The sequence below is a fragment of the Fundulus heteroclitus genome, unplaced genomic scaffold, assembly GCF_011125445.2.
Source record: "Fundulus heteroclitus isolate FHET01 unplaced genomic scaffold, MU-UCD_Fhet_4.1 scaffold_185, whole genome shotgun sequence".
Taxonomy (NCBI): domain Eukaryota; kingdom Metazoa; phylum Chordata; class Actinopteri; order Cyprinodontiformes; family Fundulidae; genus Fundulus; species Fundulus heteroclitus.
Genome location: NW_023396597.1, coordinates 300,086 through 319,747, shown reverse-complemented (window position 1 = coordinate 319,747; position 19,662 = coordinate 300,086). Strand labels below are relative to the sequence as shown.

Sequence of the window (19,662 nt, the reverse complement as noted above, 5' to 3'; positions counted from 1 at the left end):
CTCAGCCAGTTATCTGAGCACGCACACATCTTTAGTGCTGCTCCTCATGGAACCCAAGAAAGCTGGTTGATGATTATGGATTTTTTTTAACATGTGATCTTGTGGGGCCCAAGCAAGCCAGTCACTTACACACATGGTTATAGATTTTTTAGACTTTTGTTCAGATCATTTTTGCAGGACCTGTTAATATCAAAGCCCATTATATTACAGCAATAGGTCCACACAAATTTACCTGCCAATCAGGTAAACTGCCTTTTTGAATAGTCATCCATTTCAAATATCAATATATATATATATATATATATATATATATATATATATATATATATATATATATATGAGAGAGAGAGAGAATTTGACACCTCTTAGCGACCATTTAATTGCTGATTCAAAATAATCACAAACAACCAATTAGGTTATGACCAATTGTGTCAGGGGCCTGCACAGTATGACATCAGTGATCCGTTCATCACACTGATGGAGAAGATCATACTATAATGCATACGTGTCCTAGCTGACACATCTTCCTCTAATCAGAGTCAATGCAGATGACTGACCCTCATGGCTAAATGCTCTTTAACGAGGAGTAAATGCTGCTTGTCAACACTCAATGCAATCTGCTGGGTTTCCTTAGAGACAAAACATTTTGAACAATCTGTCTGGATTATTTGATTGAATTTGACTTTGTAAAGTGCCTTCAGCACTCTTTAATAACATTTAATAAAAAAAGGTTGAGAAATTGCTGATGGATGTCGTCTTGCATTTTTATTTGAAGAGTTGACAAAAGTATTTAAAAAATCATGCACAGACATATTTATTTGAGGAGCTTTTTATATATTTGTTTGCCCAAAATTATTACCTCTTACTTTTATGTCTTTGTTTCATGTGAATATTCAAATTGCGACCTGCAATGTGGAATTGTCCACATATTCCACATGAAAAAGGTCTCTCCTATGTGTGGTGTCTCCTGTGAACATTTAAAGCACCCACTTGAGTGAAACTTTTTCCACATGTCTGACAAGAAAAAGGCCTCTCACCTGTGTGAGTTCTCTTGTGTGCATTTAAAGCACCCCCTTGATTGAAACTTTTACCACATACTTGACAAGAAAAAGGCTTCTCCCCTGTGTGGCCTCTGGTGTGAACTTTTAAAGAACCCAGCTGAGTAAATTTTTTTCCACATATCTGACAAGTAAAAGGAGTCTCACCTGTGTGGGTCCGCTTATGAACATTTAAAGCGCCCACTTGAGCGAAACATTTACCACATGTTTGACAAGAAAAAGGCCTTTCCCCCGTGTGGCTCCTGGTGTGAGCTTTTAAAGCACCCAGTTGAGTGAAACTTTTTTCACATGTCTGACAAGAAAAAGGTCTTTTACCTGTGTGGGTTCTCATGTGAACATTTAAATCACCCAAATGAGTGAAACGTTTTTCACATGTCTGACAAGAAAAGGGTCTTTCACCTGTGTGGGTTCTTGTGTGACTGTTTAAATGACTCAGCTGAGTGAAACTTTTTCCGCATGTCTGACAAGAAAAAGGCCTCTCACCTGTGTGGATTCTCAAGTGAACATTTAAATCACGCAACTGAGTGAAACTTTTTCCACATGTCTGACAAGAAAAAGGTTTCTCTCTAGTGTGGGTTCTGTAATGTTTTTCCAATTGACTCTTGTTCTTCCAAGACTTTCCACAAACATCACATTTTAAATACATTTTCTTTGTGTCAGTATGAGACTGACTCTCTGACCCAGTGGAGCTGCTTCCTTCTTGGTCTTTGGTCTGAAGTAAAGGAGTGATATGAAAGGAAAGCTGCTCAATTTTTGGGTCTCCATGTTCCTGAAGAGTAAAGGTCTCCATTAGAGCAACGGACTGCTTCTGGATACGCTGCTCTCCCTCCTGACTGCTGCAGACATCCTCCTGGTCTTGTCTAGTTGCTAAATTTTCTGGATCTGGCTGTTCATGTTGAAGCCTTGGACAATCTGGCCCCACATTTTCTTCTTTAATCAGTGTAGGTTCTGGTTCCCCCTGTTCTTCAATCAGAGAAGGATATGGTTCCATCTGTTCCTCTTCAGACCACTGAGGTTCTGCTTCCTCCTGGTCATGACTGGACCTTCTCCTCTGGTTGTAGAGCTGCTGGATGGAAGAAGCTTCCTCCTCCATGGAGACATGTGGCTTCTGGAGGTCTGTGGGGACAAAGAAAGAGATCATTATTATAATTCAACTGATGACTGTCTCATGCATCAGCTTGTTTTTTTTCTGGATATCCTGGACTGTAGTCGTCACACTGTTCATCTAAAATTATTTTGTTGTATTTCATTTAAAAGGAGGTGAAGTTTGCAGGGTAAAGTGTCCTCCACACTTGGGCTGGACTATTGATCGCTAGATGTGTGGTGCAATAGAATAAAAGGTAAATAAAAAGTTTTCTTTCCTTCTGCATTCTAGCCAATCATGTAGGTTAATACAACAATCAGTTCATCCTCCCAACGAATTACAAATGCAGACCCAGGAAAGCTGTGTCACCTTCAAAGAGTTCAGAGATTACATATTATTTTTTTCTTTTTAGAAAACTTGCATTTTTGGTATAAAGTTGGTTGAATAAAGGGTTGTGTTTGAATTCAGGGTTTATGTGTTCTTTTTCTAATAATAGGTAATTAACCAACAGCATAAAATGGCCAGGGCTGCACGTACAATACACAGCTCAAAAAATAAAGGGAACACTAAAATAACACATCCTGGAACTGAATGTTTTAAATATTCTTATTAAATAATTAGTTCTTTACATAGCTCAAAATTGTTGTGCCATATTAAAGCCATGATGAAATAATTGATGTCAGATTGAATTCTGACCACAGCCACAAAGGAGAGTTTCAGCTGGGACGGCCTCACTCTCAGCAGGGTGCTGCTGTAACCCCCCCACAGATAAAAGGTCAGAGCACTTCTGATCAGCCCTTCTCTCAGGCCACTCCTTCAGGACAAAGTTACCAGCCGTCACCTCCTCCCTCCTTTAGATAAAAGGAGGGAGGAGCACACTGATCGAAGCTAAGTTGCACTATGACTTCTGCGCAAACCAGCCATGAAGTACAGATTGCCGAAACAGCTTTCTTTGTTTTTGTCAGCCTTTACAGGGAAGCGAACCCCAGATGGAGCTGGAAAGCCGACAAAGCAACCTATTTTCGAATTCTGAGGAGAACCTGCTGAAATTGTGGCGGTTCAGAGGACATCCCAGAGCCCAGGCCTCTGATCCTCAACACATGTTGCTAGGCTACAGAGCTGCACGCTAGCCCGCCGCTGAACAGACAACTTTCCTGCTTTTACATTATTCTTCCATGGATGGCCAAAGTGGACCAAACTCACACGAGGCACCGACAGGTTGGACAGAGAGACACAAAGGGAAAGTTTGAATGGTTTATTAGGAAAAACATTTTTTGTAAATCATTTGCATGGTGGGTTTAACAAAGGGCTAATGGAGGTAGCTCATGCTAGCCTTCGGTTTCATGATATTGCTAATATCATTCGCGTGTTTTTAGGGTTATAACAAACGTTATCTCCACATGGATTTAATACCTTGTTATTCAGCCCACTCATTATGACTAAAAATAAAGCTAAAGTCTTTAAAGTTAATGCTGAAAATCCGCCAGCCAAAATGCTATTAGCTTCTGTTAACATCCGGTTCCGGACATTCAAAAGGAGCTTGTTTTAAAGCATAAAGCTGGATCATTTCACTCCACCATCATTCCATAGGGCTATGAGCCTTATTCCCGCATTAACATTGAATATTAATGTCGATTTTAAAGCATTTTGATAACTTTAGAAAGTTATCAAAGGGTTCAGTAACGTGGTCTCCATGTTCCTCTATGACCTCCATACAACACCTGGACAGTCTGTGGTGCAACGTAGTGTTGGTGGATGGAGCGAGACATGATGTCCCAGATGTGGACAGCTGGAGTCAGATCTGGAAAACAGGCAGGTTGCTCCATAGCATCAATGCCTTCGTCTGGCAGAAACTGCTGACACACTCCAGCCACATGAGGTTTAGCATTGTCTACATTAGGAGGAACCCAGGACCAACCGCACCAGCATCTGGTCTCACTGTGGGACTGAGGATCTCATCTCTGTAACTAATGGCAGTCAGACTACCTCTGGCTGCCCCCCCCCCCCACCCAAATATATAGAAATACCAACCAACACCATTACTGACCCCCTGCAGAACTGGTCATGCTGGTTTGGCAGTGGGTCAAACCAGTAATGCAGAATGTGGAGATGGAGCAGAAGGAAAGAAAGCCATCCATTCAGTTTAGTTTCACTTATTTTTGCTCTTGTTATCAGTTGTTTGTTTTAGTAAAAACTAAGAACAATGTTCATGTTTTCGTTTGGTAGAATCAGTGAAACTAGAACTGTGGACTCTTACCTTTGCACAGCTGGACAATGAATAGTATTGTGTGTTTTTTTATTTCCCCTCCAGCTTTAGATGCTTCCACCATATAGACGCACAATGACAGTTAAATAAAAAAAGATGAAGTGGCCTTAAAATGTTATTTACACTTTAAAATCATTTGATTTTATCAGAGTTTATTCAATTGAATATTCCTATGTTTAAGTTTGTAGTTTATGTAATCCATTGTTTAATAATAAATAGGTCAGTTCTCATATTGTGCATTGTTTTCTGTTTGAGTAAATTCACCTGATCAAGCCTTTTCTAACATTCCACGGTACAAAATAATAAAAGTATAATTCCAGCTGATACCGTATCAGCTCACTAAGGGTATCAGCCAATACTCAAAGCTGCAGCATCGTTATTGTATCATAAGTGAAAAAGATGTATCGGGACACCCTACAGTTGGTTTTGGGCAGCAGCTAGGCAAATTTGAAAACTTAAGCTTCTTAGGAGGTTTGTTTGCCAGTGCAGCTAACTGACTGTAAAAACTGACTGACGTAAAACAATAGTTAAAAAAAAGAGTGAAAATACGATGTCTGTTGTTTCTGCCTGCATATATAAATTGTGTTCATCCTGAGCCAGTTTCTCTCTCATAGAAGATTCTTGATTCTTGGTTAAATAATTGTGTTAACCAGCCAGTTATTGCAGAACGGGCCTTGATTGGTTTAAACGGATCAATTACAGTCTATCTAATTCAGCTTTTTAAAGTATTCGGGTAATTTGAAATAATGAAGTTTATACTTCTTGTGTTTTGTGATTTCTGAGCTTAAAAAGCATTCCAATGAGACTGAAAGTGTGTTTTGAGTGAAGGCTCCAACTGACAACAGAGGTAGAGGACAAAATGATTCCTTGTCCACATTTTCCACATGAACAATGTCTCTCCCCTGTGTGAAAACACAAAGAACTCATGTGAGTGAAACTTTTTCCACATTAGACAAGAAAAAGGCCTCTCACCTTTGTGGGTTCTGTAATGATTTTTCAACTGACTTTTCTTCTTCCAAGTCTTTCCACAAACATCACATTTGAATGACCTCTTCTTAGTGTCAGTGAAAGACTGACTCTCTGACCCAGTGGAGCTGCTTCCTTCCTGGTCTTTGGTCTGAACTACAGGAGAGATATGAAAGGAAAGCTGCTCAGTTCTTGGTTCTCCTTCATGTTCCTGAAGAGTAAAGGTCTCCATTAGAGCAACAGACTGCTTCTGGACAAGCTGCTCTCCTTCCTGACTGCTGCAGACATCCTCCTGATCCCTTCTAGTTGGTAAATGTTCAGGATCCTGCTGTTCATGTTTAAGCCTTGGAGAATCTGGCCTTTTATTTTCTTCTTTAATCAGTGAATGTCCTGGTTCTCCCTGTTCTTCAATCAGAGGAGGATCTGCTTCCATCTGTTCCTCTTCAGACCACTGAGGTTCTGCTTCCTCCTGGTCTTGACTGGACCTTCTCCTCTGGTTGCAGAGCTTTTGACAGGAAGAAGTTGGTAAATGTTCAGGATCCTGTTGTTCATGTTTAAGCTTTGAAGAATCACGTTTTTCCTTTTCTTCTTCAATCAGTGAAACTTCTGGGTTCTCTTGCTCTTCAATCTGTGGTTCTGGTTCCAGTTGTTCCTCTTTAACCCATAAAGACTCAGGCTCCACATTTTCTACTTTAATCAGCAGAGGTTCTGGTTCCTCCAGTTCCTCTTTAATCCATGGAGGTTCTAGTTCCTCCTGTTCTTCAATCAGAGGAGGTTCTGGTTCCATTTGTTCCTCTTTAACCCATAAAGACTCAGGCTCCACATTTCCTTCTTTAATCAGTGGAAGTTCTAGTTCCACCATTTCCTCTTTAATCCATGGAGGTTCTGGTTCCCTCTGTTCTTCAGACCACTGAGGTTCTGCTTCCTCCTGGTCATGACTGGACCTTCTCCTCTGGTTGCAGAGCTGTTGGATGGAAGAAGCTTCCTCCTCCATGGAGACATGTGGCTTCTGGAGGTCTGTGGGGACAAAGAAAGAGATCATTAATATAATTTAACTGATGACTGTCTCATGCATCAGCCTGCTTGTTCCTGGAGATTCTGGACTGAAGGCGTCACACAGTTTATCTAAAATTAGTTTGTTAAAACAACTGGAAGGGTGAGAGACAAGGCTGTCTCACCTGTTAAGGGAGGAATGCCAACAACAAACCTTTGGATCAATCCTATAATGTCCAATAGGGGGTTTTCACTGACGTCACTGGCCAACTTCCGGTCCGCCATATTGGGTGGCACACTTCCTTATCTCTAGTTGTCGTACACGTATTATCGTATCGCGAATGGATAAGTACGCCAGCACGCTAGAGCGACCAGATAAGGACGTATATCTGAGGAAATGTTCCGTGATCGACCATATGGACCCGTATGCCCTCCACGCTGCCTTGTTTAGCCGTAATCCAGATGATTGGCCAAATGTAGAGCACGGCGACATAGTGCATTACCTGGTGTTCGGTGAAAACCCTCTGCACACTCTTGAGGAAATGAGAGCTTACAAGGGTCTAGAGGCTCACAACCAGTTCACATCTGGTTATGTACATCAAGGAAATCGCCATCATACGTGGACGGGTGAGTTTTAATAAGATGGTAAAAATGTAAACAATCCGACGCAAATGCGTCGCATGCTTCTGCGGTGGCTGACGGCCGGCGGTGCGCGAAGGCGCTTGGCTGCAGGGCCGATCGACGCCGCTCGCGGCTTTAATTATTTAAGCAGAACAATGACCAGTGCAAAATTAAGTTGTATTTACCGTATTGGCGCCGGTAGGAGCTGCAGATCATAAAGCCAGCAAACAGTGGGAACACAGCAACTCGTTCAAAGGTAAGCTGTGCTCAGACGGGCTCTGGCACATGCTAACCGTTAGCGCTAACAACCACTCACGCATGTAATGTACTTTTAACTAGCTGCTATGTGTTTCAAAGGTTTAGAACACACTCTCATTGACATCGGGATACTGTGGAAAGTTATGTTCGGTCGACTTACAGCCGCGATCCAAGCGAGCCGACGACTCTTTGTTATCACTAACGGTTGTTCTCCGTGGTTGCGCCTCCAGGCAGGAGAGCGGTGGAAAATTAATCCGTTTCTATGTTTTTCCCATGGCGATCATGTGTTGCGCTGTTACAGCCCACAATACAGCAACGGTTTACCATGGTTGAAATCAAGTTAAGGTGAAATTAATCAAATTAAAACACGGCTGAGAGAGGGAGTACAGTACGCGGTAGTCATAGGCAGTAGAGGCGGCGGAGGCAGTCAACATGACAGCCGCGGAAAGTAATAAGTCATAACGCCCAAGCCCTATTATTAATATATTCTTCTTACATGTTTTAAATACTTAACAGTTAATTACCTGTGACAAAGTGAGCACCGCAGACTCTGGCGTATTCCAGCTTAACACCGTCCAAATCGGACCTGGATATCCGTGTCAGCCATAGGTGACGGCGTTGTTCAGAGAGCTGTTTTGTTTTTTCACACTGATTCACGATTACGGCTGGTAGGCGATAGAAAGAGCGTTGATCTCCACCTCCACGGGCCGTGCAACCAACCATTAAACACGTTTTCCCCATTGTTCACTTCCAATACTGCCTAAGGCGTCATACAATGCAGGTCAACGGTGCGAAACGACTGACACCCAATATGGCGGACGCGCTGAGTAGTCACGTGAGCGTGACGTCAGCTGAAAAACCCCTATTAGCAAGACCCCCCCCCCCCACCACCACCACCAATGAAGGAGGGGTTCTACAGGTGGTGACCACAGACTGTTTTTCAGTTCTTCTGCTTTCTGTCTTATTTGTTCACTTCTGAATGCTGGTGGTGCTTTCACTGTGGTGGCAGCATGAGACGGAGTCTACAGCCCTCACAGGTGGCTCAGGGAGAGCAGCTCATCCAGGATGGAGCATCAATGAGAGATTGCTGTCTGTCAGTGTAGTGTCCAGAGACGCTACCAGGAGACAGGCCAGGACATCAGGATGCAAGACATGCTGGACCTCATGTGGCTGGAGTGTGTCAGCAGCTTCTGCCAGAGGAAGGCATTGGTGCTATAGACCCCGTTCCCCAGCCAGACCTGAAACCAGCTGATCACATCTGTGACATCATGTCTCTCTCCATCCACCAACACCACGTTGCACCACAGACTGTCCAGGAGGTGGTAAGTGTTTTAGTCCAGGTCTGAGAGGAGATCCCTCAGAAGAACATCCTCCACCTCATCAGGAGCTGCCCAGGTGTTGTATGGAGGTCATACAGGAACATGGAGGTGACACACGCTACTGAGCCTCATTTTAACTTGCTCTAAGGACATCACATAAAGTTGGCTGCAGTGTTTTTCCACCTTAATCTTTAGTGTTGCTCCAAATCCAGACCTTCATGGTTTAATAAATTTGACTTCCATTTGTAATTTTTGTGTGATTTTTGTTGTCAGCACATTCAACTATGTAAAGTACAATGTATTTAATAAAACTATTATAAACATTCAGATCTAGGATGTGTTATTTTAGTGTTCCCTTTATTTTTATACTTGTGTATATAAAGCTGGCAGCTCCCAAACATTCTGAAACTCACCAACACTTGATTTGGACAGAAAGTGTGTCGAATGATTAAATCAGAGTTCAGAGCAAACTGAAACCAGGAAGTCTGACTTCCGGGTTTAAAGGCTCCGCGGATCTGACTGAGAAGACCTGAGAGACTGAAGTGTGGTTGGAAAGCTGATTAGATTAAAGCTCAGATTAGAAACTGATCAAACTGATTTATCAGACACTTTTTGTAGCTTCATACCGATTCTGGGGAGACAGCTTTCCAGCAGTCTGGCGTCTTCCTCGTAGCGGACGATGGTTTTCTCAACCTCTGAGAAGATTTCTTCAGCAGCAGCAGTTAGTCGCTCTCTGATAAACTCTCTCAGATGCTGAACTGAAGACATTGTTGCTGAAACTACGCAAAGATTCAGCCGAGAAACGAAAACACAACCGTCTTCCTGCTGAGTCTATACACAGTGATGCTGGAGCATTCTAATTTCACTTCCGGTGGACGTCACTGAGACAAAGCAGCTGATTGGTCCATCTACCGCCCCCTGCTGGACTGGAGAGGAAGGCTGACGAGAGACGGTTGAGCAGTTTCAGATGCAACGTGTATTAATTTCTGATTTACTCATCACTTTCCAACTAAGACAAGTCCTTTAATTTAATTAAATCTTCTTTATGGCCTGCAAGTATAATTCCAGCAGTTAATATTTTTGTTAAAATAAAATCACCCAACCCTGTGAACACCTCGTCTACATTTAACAGACGAGTTGAGTTTTCTGCAGCTCAGTTTTTATGATTACAAATGTTTCTATTTTTTCCTGTAAGCAAACCTCGTACAGCTTTTTCATAGGGAGCTTTAGGGACAGAAAGCTATTTTAATTTAAGTTGCATGTCTACTGTTTCTAAATGAGGTCAGAAGGTTTGACTTCTCACAGAGGTGAGCTGAGTTTCACAGGTGGAAAGTAAAACTGTTAGATTCGACTTTTAAAGACCGGACATCAGTAAGCATTTCTCTCTTCCTTCACTGTGGCAGCAGACAAAGTGTCTTTATCATCATCGTGTAAAAAAAATAAAATACAGAATCGAGTTTAATCCATTAAAATAACCCCTGTAGGGTATTAAGAATACAACATGCAGGAGTTATGGGACAGACGTGTCCACAAGGGTTAGTAGATCAACCAGAAAAAAAACAGTGACACTAACTTGTGACTGAACTTTGAAAACAATCTGTAAAGTCATATTAATCTGATATTAAAGAAATGTCGCCGTAGCAATCTGGTTTGGGAGAGGGAGCCCACCAACAAAAGGGGCCCTGTGTCTGTGTGGGGCCCAAAATCCTGGACCCCACATGCGAATGCACTGTGTTTGAAATGTGTTTGCTCGGTAGTGACCCCACTGTGTTGGAGCAGGTACTGCAAAAATGCACACTACAGGAAATGTGCATGATCGACCTATGAGGACCCCCTTGTTCCGCGTTTTGGCCAATGACAGTTATTCTTCATGGGATGGGATTGCTATGTGATTTAAAATACAAACATTTACTTCCTTAAGTTTAAGGAAGTGATTTTTGCTTAATTTCAGCTAAAAGGCATCATGACAGCACTAGGTGTGCTTATTTAATGTAATATTATTTAATGATTTCTGTCACTCATGAAGGACAAGTACTTCATACAAACTTTTGAATCATCCTTTAATGTTTTTAATCTCTCTTGAATGTTACAATGAAAAAAAAACACTGTAACCCCTGTTCATTGCCTGTTTGTTTGTCTGCAAACAAACAGGCAATTGCAAAATTTGCAAAGATTGATGATTGATTAACGACAACCACAAATCTTCAAACTGTTCCATGAAAAAATTATAGTAAATGATAAGCCCCACTTGAGCCTGCTTACCATCAAGAAAATAGAAACAGGAACTGAAATTTAATTCAACTATGGTGACTCTAAATGGCCATACGGTGGGAAAAGGTAAGTTGAGATAAAGCACATAGGAGGGATAGTTTGATTAAAAAAAATAATACATTTTGTTTTACTTCATTTCTTCTGGCATTCATTTTTGTAGAAAACAGGAGTCATAATGAAAACCTGCACTTTATGCACTTTTACTGCCAGAACTGCAGTTTATGTATTTTATTTTGCATTGTGTAGATTTATGTGTCATTAAGACAGACCCTTATTTTGGAAACCCAAAAAGGAGCTTGCACACCTGTGATACGTGCACAGCCGTGATTGACGTGCTAATTATGTGTGAGCAAGACGGGTTATAAGTAGGGAAGCTGTGCTGTGCAGCCGGAAAGTAGAGAGAAGCTAAAACAAGAAATAATGAAATATGATATAGGGAGAATAGATCTTAATCAAATATTAATTAAACATAAAATAAATAAAGCAGTTATAATTTTTTTTAAAGGAAACAAGATTGTATGTAAGGATTTAGTAAAGGGAGACACTGGTCCACACTCCAGCATAGTAGATGGCGATAATACATCTAAACGTTAGATGTCACCCGCCAGTAAAAAATCAGAAGAAGAAGAAGAAGAATGTGCAGCTGGAAGGGAGGATATTAAGAGATATCAGTTTGTTTATTCATTTCTACTTCTACGCCTGGGTCAGCCAGCGAGGTATGTTTTTTTTAACTTTATCTTTTTTTACTGCCTTACTGTTACGATAAGTTTATGTTGTATTTCAGTTTGACGGTGGCGTTGCTCCAGGTAGCATCATGTGATGTTGTAAGACGCCAGCTTCATATGAGCCTGTAAAAACGGTGTCTTCATGTGAACTGTAAAGACTGTGCAACGGACAATAAAGTTATCATGGCATCAGTAAAACTCTTTTTGTTGACATCTAAAGGGCTAGAAGAGGTAGAAGTGACATGTAGCTCTACGCTTCTCCAGCAGTGAATGCTACTTGTCGGGACTTTGAAGCAATCAACTGGTTTCCTTATTTAGGAAATTTTTGACCAATCTGTATAATATGATTGATTTTGACTTTGTAAAGTGCCTCAAGATGACATGTTTCATGAATTGGCGCTATATAAATAAAATTGAATTGACCCTAGAGTACATTCAATTCAATTTTATTTATATTGCGCCAATTCATGAAACATGTCATCTCAAGGCACGTTACAAAGTCACCTGTGGAGTACCACAGGGTTCAGTCCTTGGACCAATTCTCTTTACTATATATATATGCTTCCAGTTGGAAAAATTATCAGACAGCATGGGATTCATTTCCACTGTTATGCTGATGACACTCAGCTGTATTTATCCATAAGCCCTGATGAATCCAGTAAATTACTTTGATTACTACAGGCATGTCTTGATGACATCAAAAGCTAGATGACTTTAAATTTCCTGCTTTTAAATTCTGACAAGACAGAAGTTGTAATCTTTGGACCAGAGTCCTCAAAAAATAAACTTCTTAATCAATCACTTAATCAGGATGGCATTAACTTGGCTTCTGGACCTGGATTTTAGTCTTGTGGTGTTTTTAAAGGTCTTAAGGTATGTCTTTTCATCAGTTTGTGTTACCATTGGTTAGCTTCAAACAACACTCAGCCAGTCGTCTGAGCATGCACCCATCAACTGCAGACATGATTATGGATTTTTTTAACATAACACTAGATAGATAGAGAGAATAATCAATTTGACTGATATATATATCAGCCCATATATTCCCGGGGCCATGGACATCATGCCACCTTAGTAAGCTCATTTGCTTATTGTTCAAAGTCCACTTTAACCAAATCTGACAGTTCCATTGACAATTTCTGTATCTCTCCCACCTTCCAGCTTCAGAGCCTTGGCGCCATCCTGGACAGCCCTCTCCATAATATCCTTCACTTTCCACATCCATAACATCATCTGGTTAACTTTAATATTTTCAGCATCAAGCAAGTTCTTCATTGGCACTTTTGCCAAACTGGTCCACAGTCCACTCACCTTTCCACTTTACAATTTCCACACCCTCCATAAACTGCAGCTAATTCAAAAGACAGCAGCTTATATCATCTTCTTCACACCTGTACATTAACTCTACTGTAACATTCAATATAAATCAATCCTAAATACTCTGTGTCCCCACCTCTCGCTCATTGACTGCTGGAGATGGTCACCAGCCCCTCCACAACCCTGTGTTACGTCAAGCCGCGTTTCCCCATCAGATACGGCATGACGTATCACCTGTACAGAAAAGCAGGTATAGCATATCCAGGGATGGGAGGTTAAATTTTTAAAAAGTTTAGTAAAATTGCTTAAAGTTTATCAGAAAAAAACGTAACTTGCTTTTAACGATGAAAATTTTTCATTAGAAATATGTTATTAAACGTCTACATATCGACTGACAGCTGCTCTGACTGCAGCTCTTCTTTCTTTGTTACAGAAAAGCGCAGGTGGAATAATATTTATTTATTTTTTTTTTACTTTTCCGAATCAAACCGGGACATCGTTTCACATTCCGACCCTTCTTCAAAAAAAAAGCGCATAATGCTAAATTAGCCGAGCTAGAGCGTTATTCATTCAGTTTTAAATAAAACATAACAGTGAATCATGGAGAGATTCCTGATTAGTCGCGAGGGAGTAAACGCTTACAGACGACATGGCCACAGGTGGAAATAACTCATTAACAGCAGGAGCAGCGACAGACACACTTAACGAGGAAAGTTGTCAGCTGTTCTATCCGCTGAACTTTCTGACCTGCTGGTTTGCATAATTTCAAAGAAAACCTTTGACCACCGATACTTTCATTCATACCATCTGTGGTCAGTTTGAGATGTTCTTCCAAAAGTTAAAATGATTGAACACCGATAAACCTCAGACTGGCAGATCTCCGCTTTGCAAAGACCTGCCCTACTCTCCTTCTGATTAGCTAATGTCCCGGCTCTGCCAGATTTCATTGGTTGAGTGCAGCTTCTGTTTAAAATCTTGAATAAAAAGAGTAGACGCAACAATTTGTGCTCATTTTCCAAAGGACAGAAATCCGTCACAGCGACGGAGAATTTTAACCCCTGAGAAAGAGAGAGAGAATTTGACACCAGCAACCACTCCATTGCTGATTCAAAATAATCACAACCAATGCGGTACCGCGCAAGTGACGTCACCGTCTCAAGAGCAACGCCCCTTTTGCCGCTTAGGTAGGGCATACAGGAGAGAACGCATACAGGAGAGAATGCACGGATAACGGATATGACCGACTTTACAGCCGTTAAACTTTCCCAAGACAATGTTCCAGGCAGACGGTTTACTGGTCGCACTGTCGAAGAACACACCAACCTTCAGCTCAAACGATGGCTTGAGTGTCGAGGGTTTAAAAAGACTGGAAAACTGGCCGAGTTGATGAACGGTAAGCTTTGTTGTTTTTTTCCTGCGCGGCGATCATGGCAGCGTCGGCCGTTTTTTTTTTTTTTGTTGTTTGCAATCACCGTCCAGGAATGGGTATATGTTTAATGTTTGTCTCATTTGAAATGTTTTTGAGTAAGCTATCCTGGTAGCAGGCTATCATGTTAGCGCCTGCTACCATGATAGCCTATATGCTATCATGGTAGCAGGCGCTACTTTATTAACATGTCGGCCACCAAAATACTCTTACCTTGACTTGATGTCGCTGGAATTGGGTCAGGATGTTTTTCGGTTGGGCCCTTTCCTCCGACAAAATGCTTGCTACATATGTACTTGAATTTGGTAACTTTTTCCGGGTTGAACTGTTGTGTAGGCCGACCGCCCCTGTGTTCCAAGCGTACACATTTCTCCTTGGCAGTCTTGAAGAAAACATCCTTCATATGCGGCCGATCAGCGTAACTCGAGTCGCTGTTGCACGTTCCATAGCAACAATGTTTAAAAACCATGGTCTTACATTTGGAAAAAGCAGTCGTTTACCGAGTAAAACCAAGGATAACGCACGTCTGTTACAGCAAAACAACGGCGGCTTTCCGGAGTTTGCCCCACTGCGTACCACGTGATGTGACGTCATCGTGACGTTGTGTTTCTAAAAATAGCTCGCGCGCGGTACCCCATTAGGTTGTGACCAATTGTGTCAGGGGCCTGCACAGTATGACATCAGTGATCCGTTCATCACACTGATGGAGAAGATCATACTATAATGCATACGTGTCCTAGCTGACACATCTTCCTCTAATCAGAGGCAATGCAGATGACTGACCCTCATGGCTAAATGCTCTTTAACGAGGAGTAAATGCTGCTTGTCAACACTCAATGCAATCTGCTAGGTTTCCTTAGAGACAAAACTTTTGGAACAATCTGTCTGGATTATTTGATTGAATTTGACTTTGTAAAGTGCCTTCAGCACTCTTTAATAGCATTTAATAAAAAAAGGTTGAGAAATTGCTGATGGATGTCGTCTTGCATTTTTATTTGAAGAGTTGACAAAAGTATTTAAAAAACCATGCACATACATTTTTTTGGATGAGCTTTTTAAAATATTTGTTTGCCCAAAATTATTACCTCTTACTTTTATGTCTTTGTTTCATGTGAATATTCAAATTGTGACCTGCAATAAAGCTTTGTCCACATATTCCACATGAAAAAGGTCTCTCCTTGTGTGGTGTCTCCTGTGAACATTTAAAGCACCCACTTGAGTGAATTTTTTTCCACATGTCTGACAAGAAAAAGGCCTCTCACCTGTGAGTTCTCTTGTGTGCATTTAAAGCACCCCCTTGATTGAAACTTTTACCACATACTTGACAAGAAAAAGGCTTCTCCCCTGTGTGGCTTCTGGTGTGAACATTTAAATGACCCAGTTGAGTAAATTTTTTTCCACATATCTGACAAGTAAAAGGAGTCTCACCTGTGTGGGTTCTCTTGTGAGCACTTAAAGCGCCCACTTGAGTAAAACGTTTTTCACATGTCTGACAAGAAAAGGGTCTTTCACCTGTGTGGGTTCTCTTGTGAACATTTAAATCACTCAAATGAGTGAAAGTTTTTTCACAGGTGTGACAAGAAAATGGTCTCTCACCTGTGTGGGTTCTCATGTGACTATTTAAATGACTCAGTTGAGCGAAACTTTTTCCGCATGTCTGACAAGGAAAAGGCCTCTCACCTGTGTGGATTCTCATGTGAACATTTAATTGACTCAGTCCAGTGAAACCTTTCCTACATGTCTGACAAGAAAAAGGCCTCTCTCCTGTGTGGATTCTCATGTGAACATTTAAAGTGCCTAGTTGAGTGAAACTTTTTCCGCATGTCTGACAAGAAAAAGGCCTCTCACCTGTGTGGATTCTCATGTGAACATTTAAATTACTCAACTGAGTGAAACTTTTTCCACATGTCTGACAAGCAAAAGGTCTCTCTTCAGTGTGGGTTCTGTAATGTTTTTCCAATTGACTCTTGTTCTTCCAAGACTTTCCACAAATATCACATTTTAAAGACATTTTCTTTGTGTCAATATGAGACTGACTCTCTGACCCAGTGGAGCTGCTTCCTTCCTGATCTTTGGTCTGAAGTACAGGAGTGATATGAAAGGGAAGCTGCTCAATTTTAGGTTCTCCTTCATGTTCCTGAAGAGTAAAGGTCTCCATTAGAACAACGGACTGCTTCTGGATACGCTGCTCTCCCTCCTGACTGCTGCAGACATCCTCCTGATCCATTCTAGTTGGTAAATGTGCAGGATCCTGCTGTTCATGTTTGAGCCTTGGAGAATCTGGCCCCACATTTTCTTCTTTAGTCAGTGGAGGTTCTGGGTTCTCTTGCTCTTCAAACGGTGGTTCTGGTTCCTGTTGTTCCTCTTTAACCCATAAAGACTCAGGCTCCACATGTTCTGCTTTAATCAGCAGAGGTTCTGGTTCCTCCTGTTCTGCTTTAATCCACTGAGGTTCTAGTTCCTCCTGTTCTTCGATCAGAGGAGGTTCTGGTTCCCCTTGTTCTTCAGTCAGAAGAGAATCTGGCCCCACATTTTCTTCTTTAATCAGTGGAGGTTCTGGTTCCATCTGTTCCTCTTCAGACCACTGAGGTTCTTCTTCCTCCTGGTCATGACTGGACCTTCTCCTCTGGTTGCAGAGCTGTTGGATGGCAGAAGCTTCCTCCTGCATGGAGACATGTGGCTTCTGGAGGTCTGTGAGGACAAAGAAAGAGATCATCAGGCTTTCGATTCCATAGGACACCATTTTCTGACTCAGACACTAAAAAAATTTGGATTTGGGGAAAACTAAAGACATAATCAGTTATGTTTCTCTAAACCCAGGAATGACCCCTAGAATAGATATCTCTTGTGGAATCAGACAAGGTTGTCCAATATCACCAAAACGTTTCATTTTATGCACACAGAGGTTGGCTTATTTGGTTGTAAATGATTCGGAATTTAAAGGGATCAATATTTTTGATTATGAATTTCCCATTAGTCAATTTGCAGATGATACAGTTTTCTTCCTAAAGGACAAATCAGTAGTTTGCAAAGCATTGGACATTATCTCTGTCTTTTCCAAAGCATCTGGATTAAATATAAATTTACAGAAAAGTGAAATACTACCACCATATCCGTGTACAGATACACAAATAATGTCCATTCCTGTTAAATCTGAAGTTAAATATCTAGGCATAAAATTAATAAAAGAGACAAAAATAAGGGAGGAAGAAAATATGAATGAAAAAATAGGAAACATTTTTTTTAATCTCTGGCTGATGAGAGATCTATCCATTTTGGTCGTAACCTGTTATCAAAATCTGAGGGGATATCAGAGTTGATTTATCCATGTAGCTCAATTTATGTGTCTCCAAAAAAACATCAGAAAAGCAAATTCTATAATATACAACTTTATATGGAGAAACAAAACGCATTATGTTAAAAAAAAATCACAGCTGGTTAAAGATTAAAAGAGGCTTGAAAACACTAGATTTTGAATCCATGGTAGGAGTTTTGAAAATTAACTGGATAAAAGTTTTTATGTCACAGACAGAATCCATCTGGTTTCATATCCCAAAAAATATTTTTGAGAAAGTCGGAGGGTTGGATTTCTTACTGAAATGTGATTTTGAAATTAGGAAATTGCCTGTCAAATTATCTGAATTCCATAAACAGATACAACATTTTTGGAAGATGATTTTTTCCCCCCATAATTTCCCCCCCATGGCTCCACACTGTGGAATAACAGAACTATAATGATAAACAAGAAAACCATATTTAAAGAAGTTTAGTTTGAAAAAAAAGGTGATATTTGCTACAGATCTAATGGATGAGCATGGGAATTTCTTACATTTTAACATCTTTAAAGAAAAATGTAGTGTACACTGTTCGTATACAGAATTCAGCAAAGTATGCAGAGCAGTGCTGCTGCAGTTGATACAGGGCACACTCTTTCAATCAAAAATACAAGATGTCTTGCCAGAATTAAAGATTGATAAATTGCCAATTGGAGATAAAAAAATGCAACAACCACTTTATCTGTACAGCCTTTAAATGTAAAACCTTTCATCGTTTTACTGGAATGACAAAAGTTTGAATAATTAATGAATCAGGTAACATAAGGAAAATATTTCACATAAGCTTATTTAAAATGGCCCATTTCACCAAAAGTAAAAGAAGTACAATATAAAATCCTGAATAGTCATTACCCAACAGGAGAAAATCTAAAAAAAGATTTGGATTTGAAGTTGATAACTGTTTTTTTTGCCATGAAGAACCTGAAACTATTGAACATCTATTCTATTCATGTAGAGTCACAGGTAATTTTTGGCAAAACCTGCATATTTGGTTGAGTACCAAAATAGAAAATATAGCACCTTTTGATATAAATCAAATATTAACATACAAAAATGACATTGCGAAAGATATATCTGACATGATCAATATTGTCGTGAGTATGGGAAGATATCATGTATGTAAATGGAAAAATCAACAACCTTCATTATTATGTTTTAAAAACGAACTAAAAATCTTCTATTCATCTTTATCTTTGTAAGCTGACAAATATGGACATATACATAAACTTTGTAGAGACATGTCACAATTTCTTGTGCTTTAAGTCAAGTTAACATGATGCAAAGAATTGTCTCATTGCTTAAATGAGTCTGTCTCTTAATTGTTGATTTTAAATCCTACATATGTCTTATGTTTATTTCCTTTTGGAAATTGTTTTTCTAATTGTAAATTCATTGTAAATGCCTGTTTATTTATGATTATAGGTTAACTTATTTTTTTCCGTTCTTCCTTTGCCTTGAAAACGTTAAGTTGATCTCTTGTATATAACTGTTATTTTTTCTCTTTTTTTGTAAAAACGCAAAGAGCATATAATTAAGGTTATGTTCAATAAAGTAAAAAAAAAAGTTTGACTTCCGGGTTTAAACACTCCGCGGACCTCAGAGACTGAAGTGTGGTTGGAAAGCTGAGAGCTCAGATTAGAAACTGATCAAACTGATTTATCAGACACTTTTTGTAGCTTCATACCGATTCTGGGGAGTTTTATCTGGGGTCTCCAGCAGCTTTCCAGCAGTCTGGCGTCTTCCTCGTAGCGGACGATGGTTTTCTCAACCTCTGAGAAGATTTCTTCAGCAGCAGCAGTTAGTCGCTCTCTGATAAACTCTCTCAGATGCTGAACTGAAGACATTGTTGCTGAAACTACGCAAAGATTCAGCTGAGAAACGAAAACACAACCGTCTTCCTGCTGAGTCCACGAACTCTGCTGATGGAGCCTTTTAGTTTCACTTCCGGTGGACGTCACTGAGACAAAGCAGCTGATTGGTCTATCTACCGCCCCCTGCTGGACTGGAGTGGATCTGGCCTACA

The 19,662-nt window shown here is 40.4% G+C and overlaps 2 protein-coding genes across 11 annotated transcripts in view; one reads left to right on the top strand and one right to left on the bottom strand.

Moving 5' to 3' along the window:
• Positions 1-19,662, top strand: part of LOC118558943 (oocyte zinc finger protein XlCOF6-like) — a 97,456-nt gene that overhangs the window by 17,215 nt on the left and 60,579 nt on the right. The window lies entirely within an intron of this gene.
• On the bottom strand, positions 744-19,576 carry LOC105923142 (zinc finger protein 2 homolog). Of its 3 annotated transcripts, XM_036129553.1 has the most exons (4): positions 19,324-19,576; positions 6,283-6,391; positions 5,381-5,823; positions 744-2,174 (listed from the first exon to the last, which is right to left on the bottom strand). In XM_036129553.1, exons 1-4 carry the CDS (start codon positions 19,481-19,483, stop codon positions 952-954), a joined length of 1,935 nt encoding a protein of 644 aa, XP_035985446.1. In that variant the 5' UTR covers positions 19,484-19,576; the 3' UTR covers positions 744-951. The 3 variants fall into 3 exon arrangements, with proteins under 3 accessions (XP_035985446.1, XP_035985444.1, XP_035985445.1); XM_036129551.1 differs by having other exon boundaries at positions 5,381-6,391; XM_036129552.1 differs by lacking the exon at positions 19,324-19,576 and adding an exon at positions 9,192-9,434 and having other exon boundaries at positions 5,381-6,391.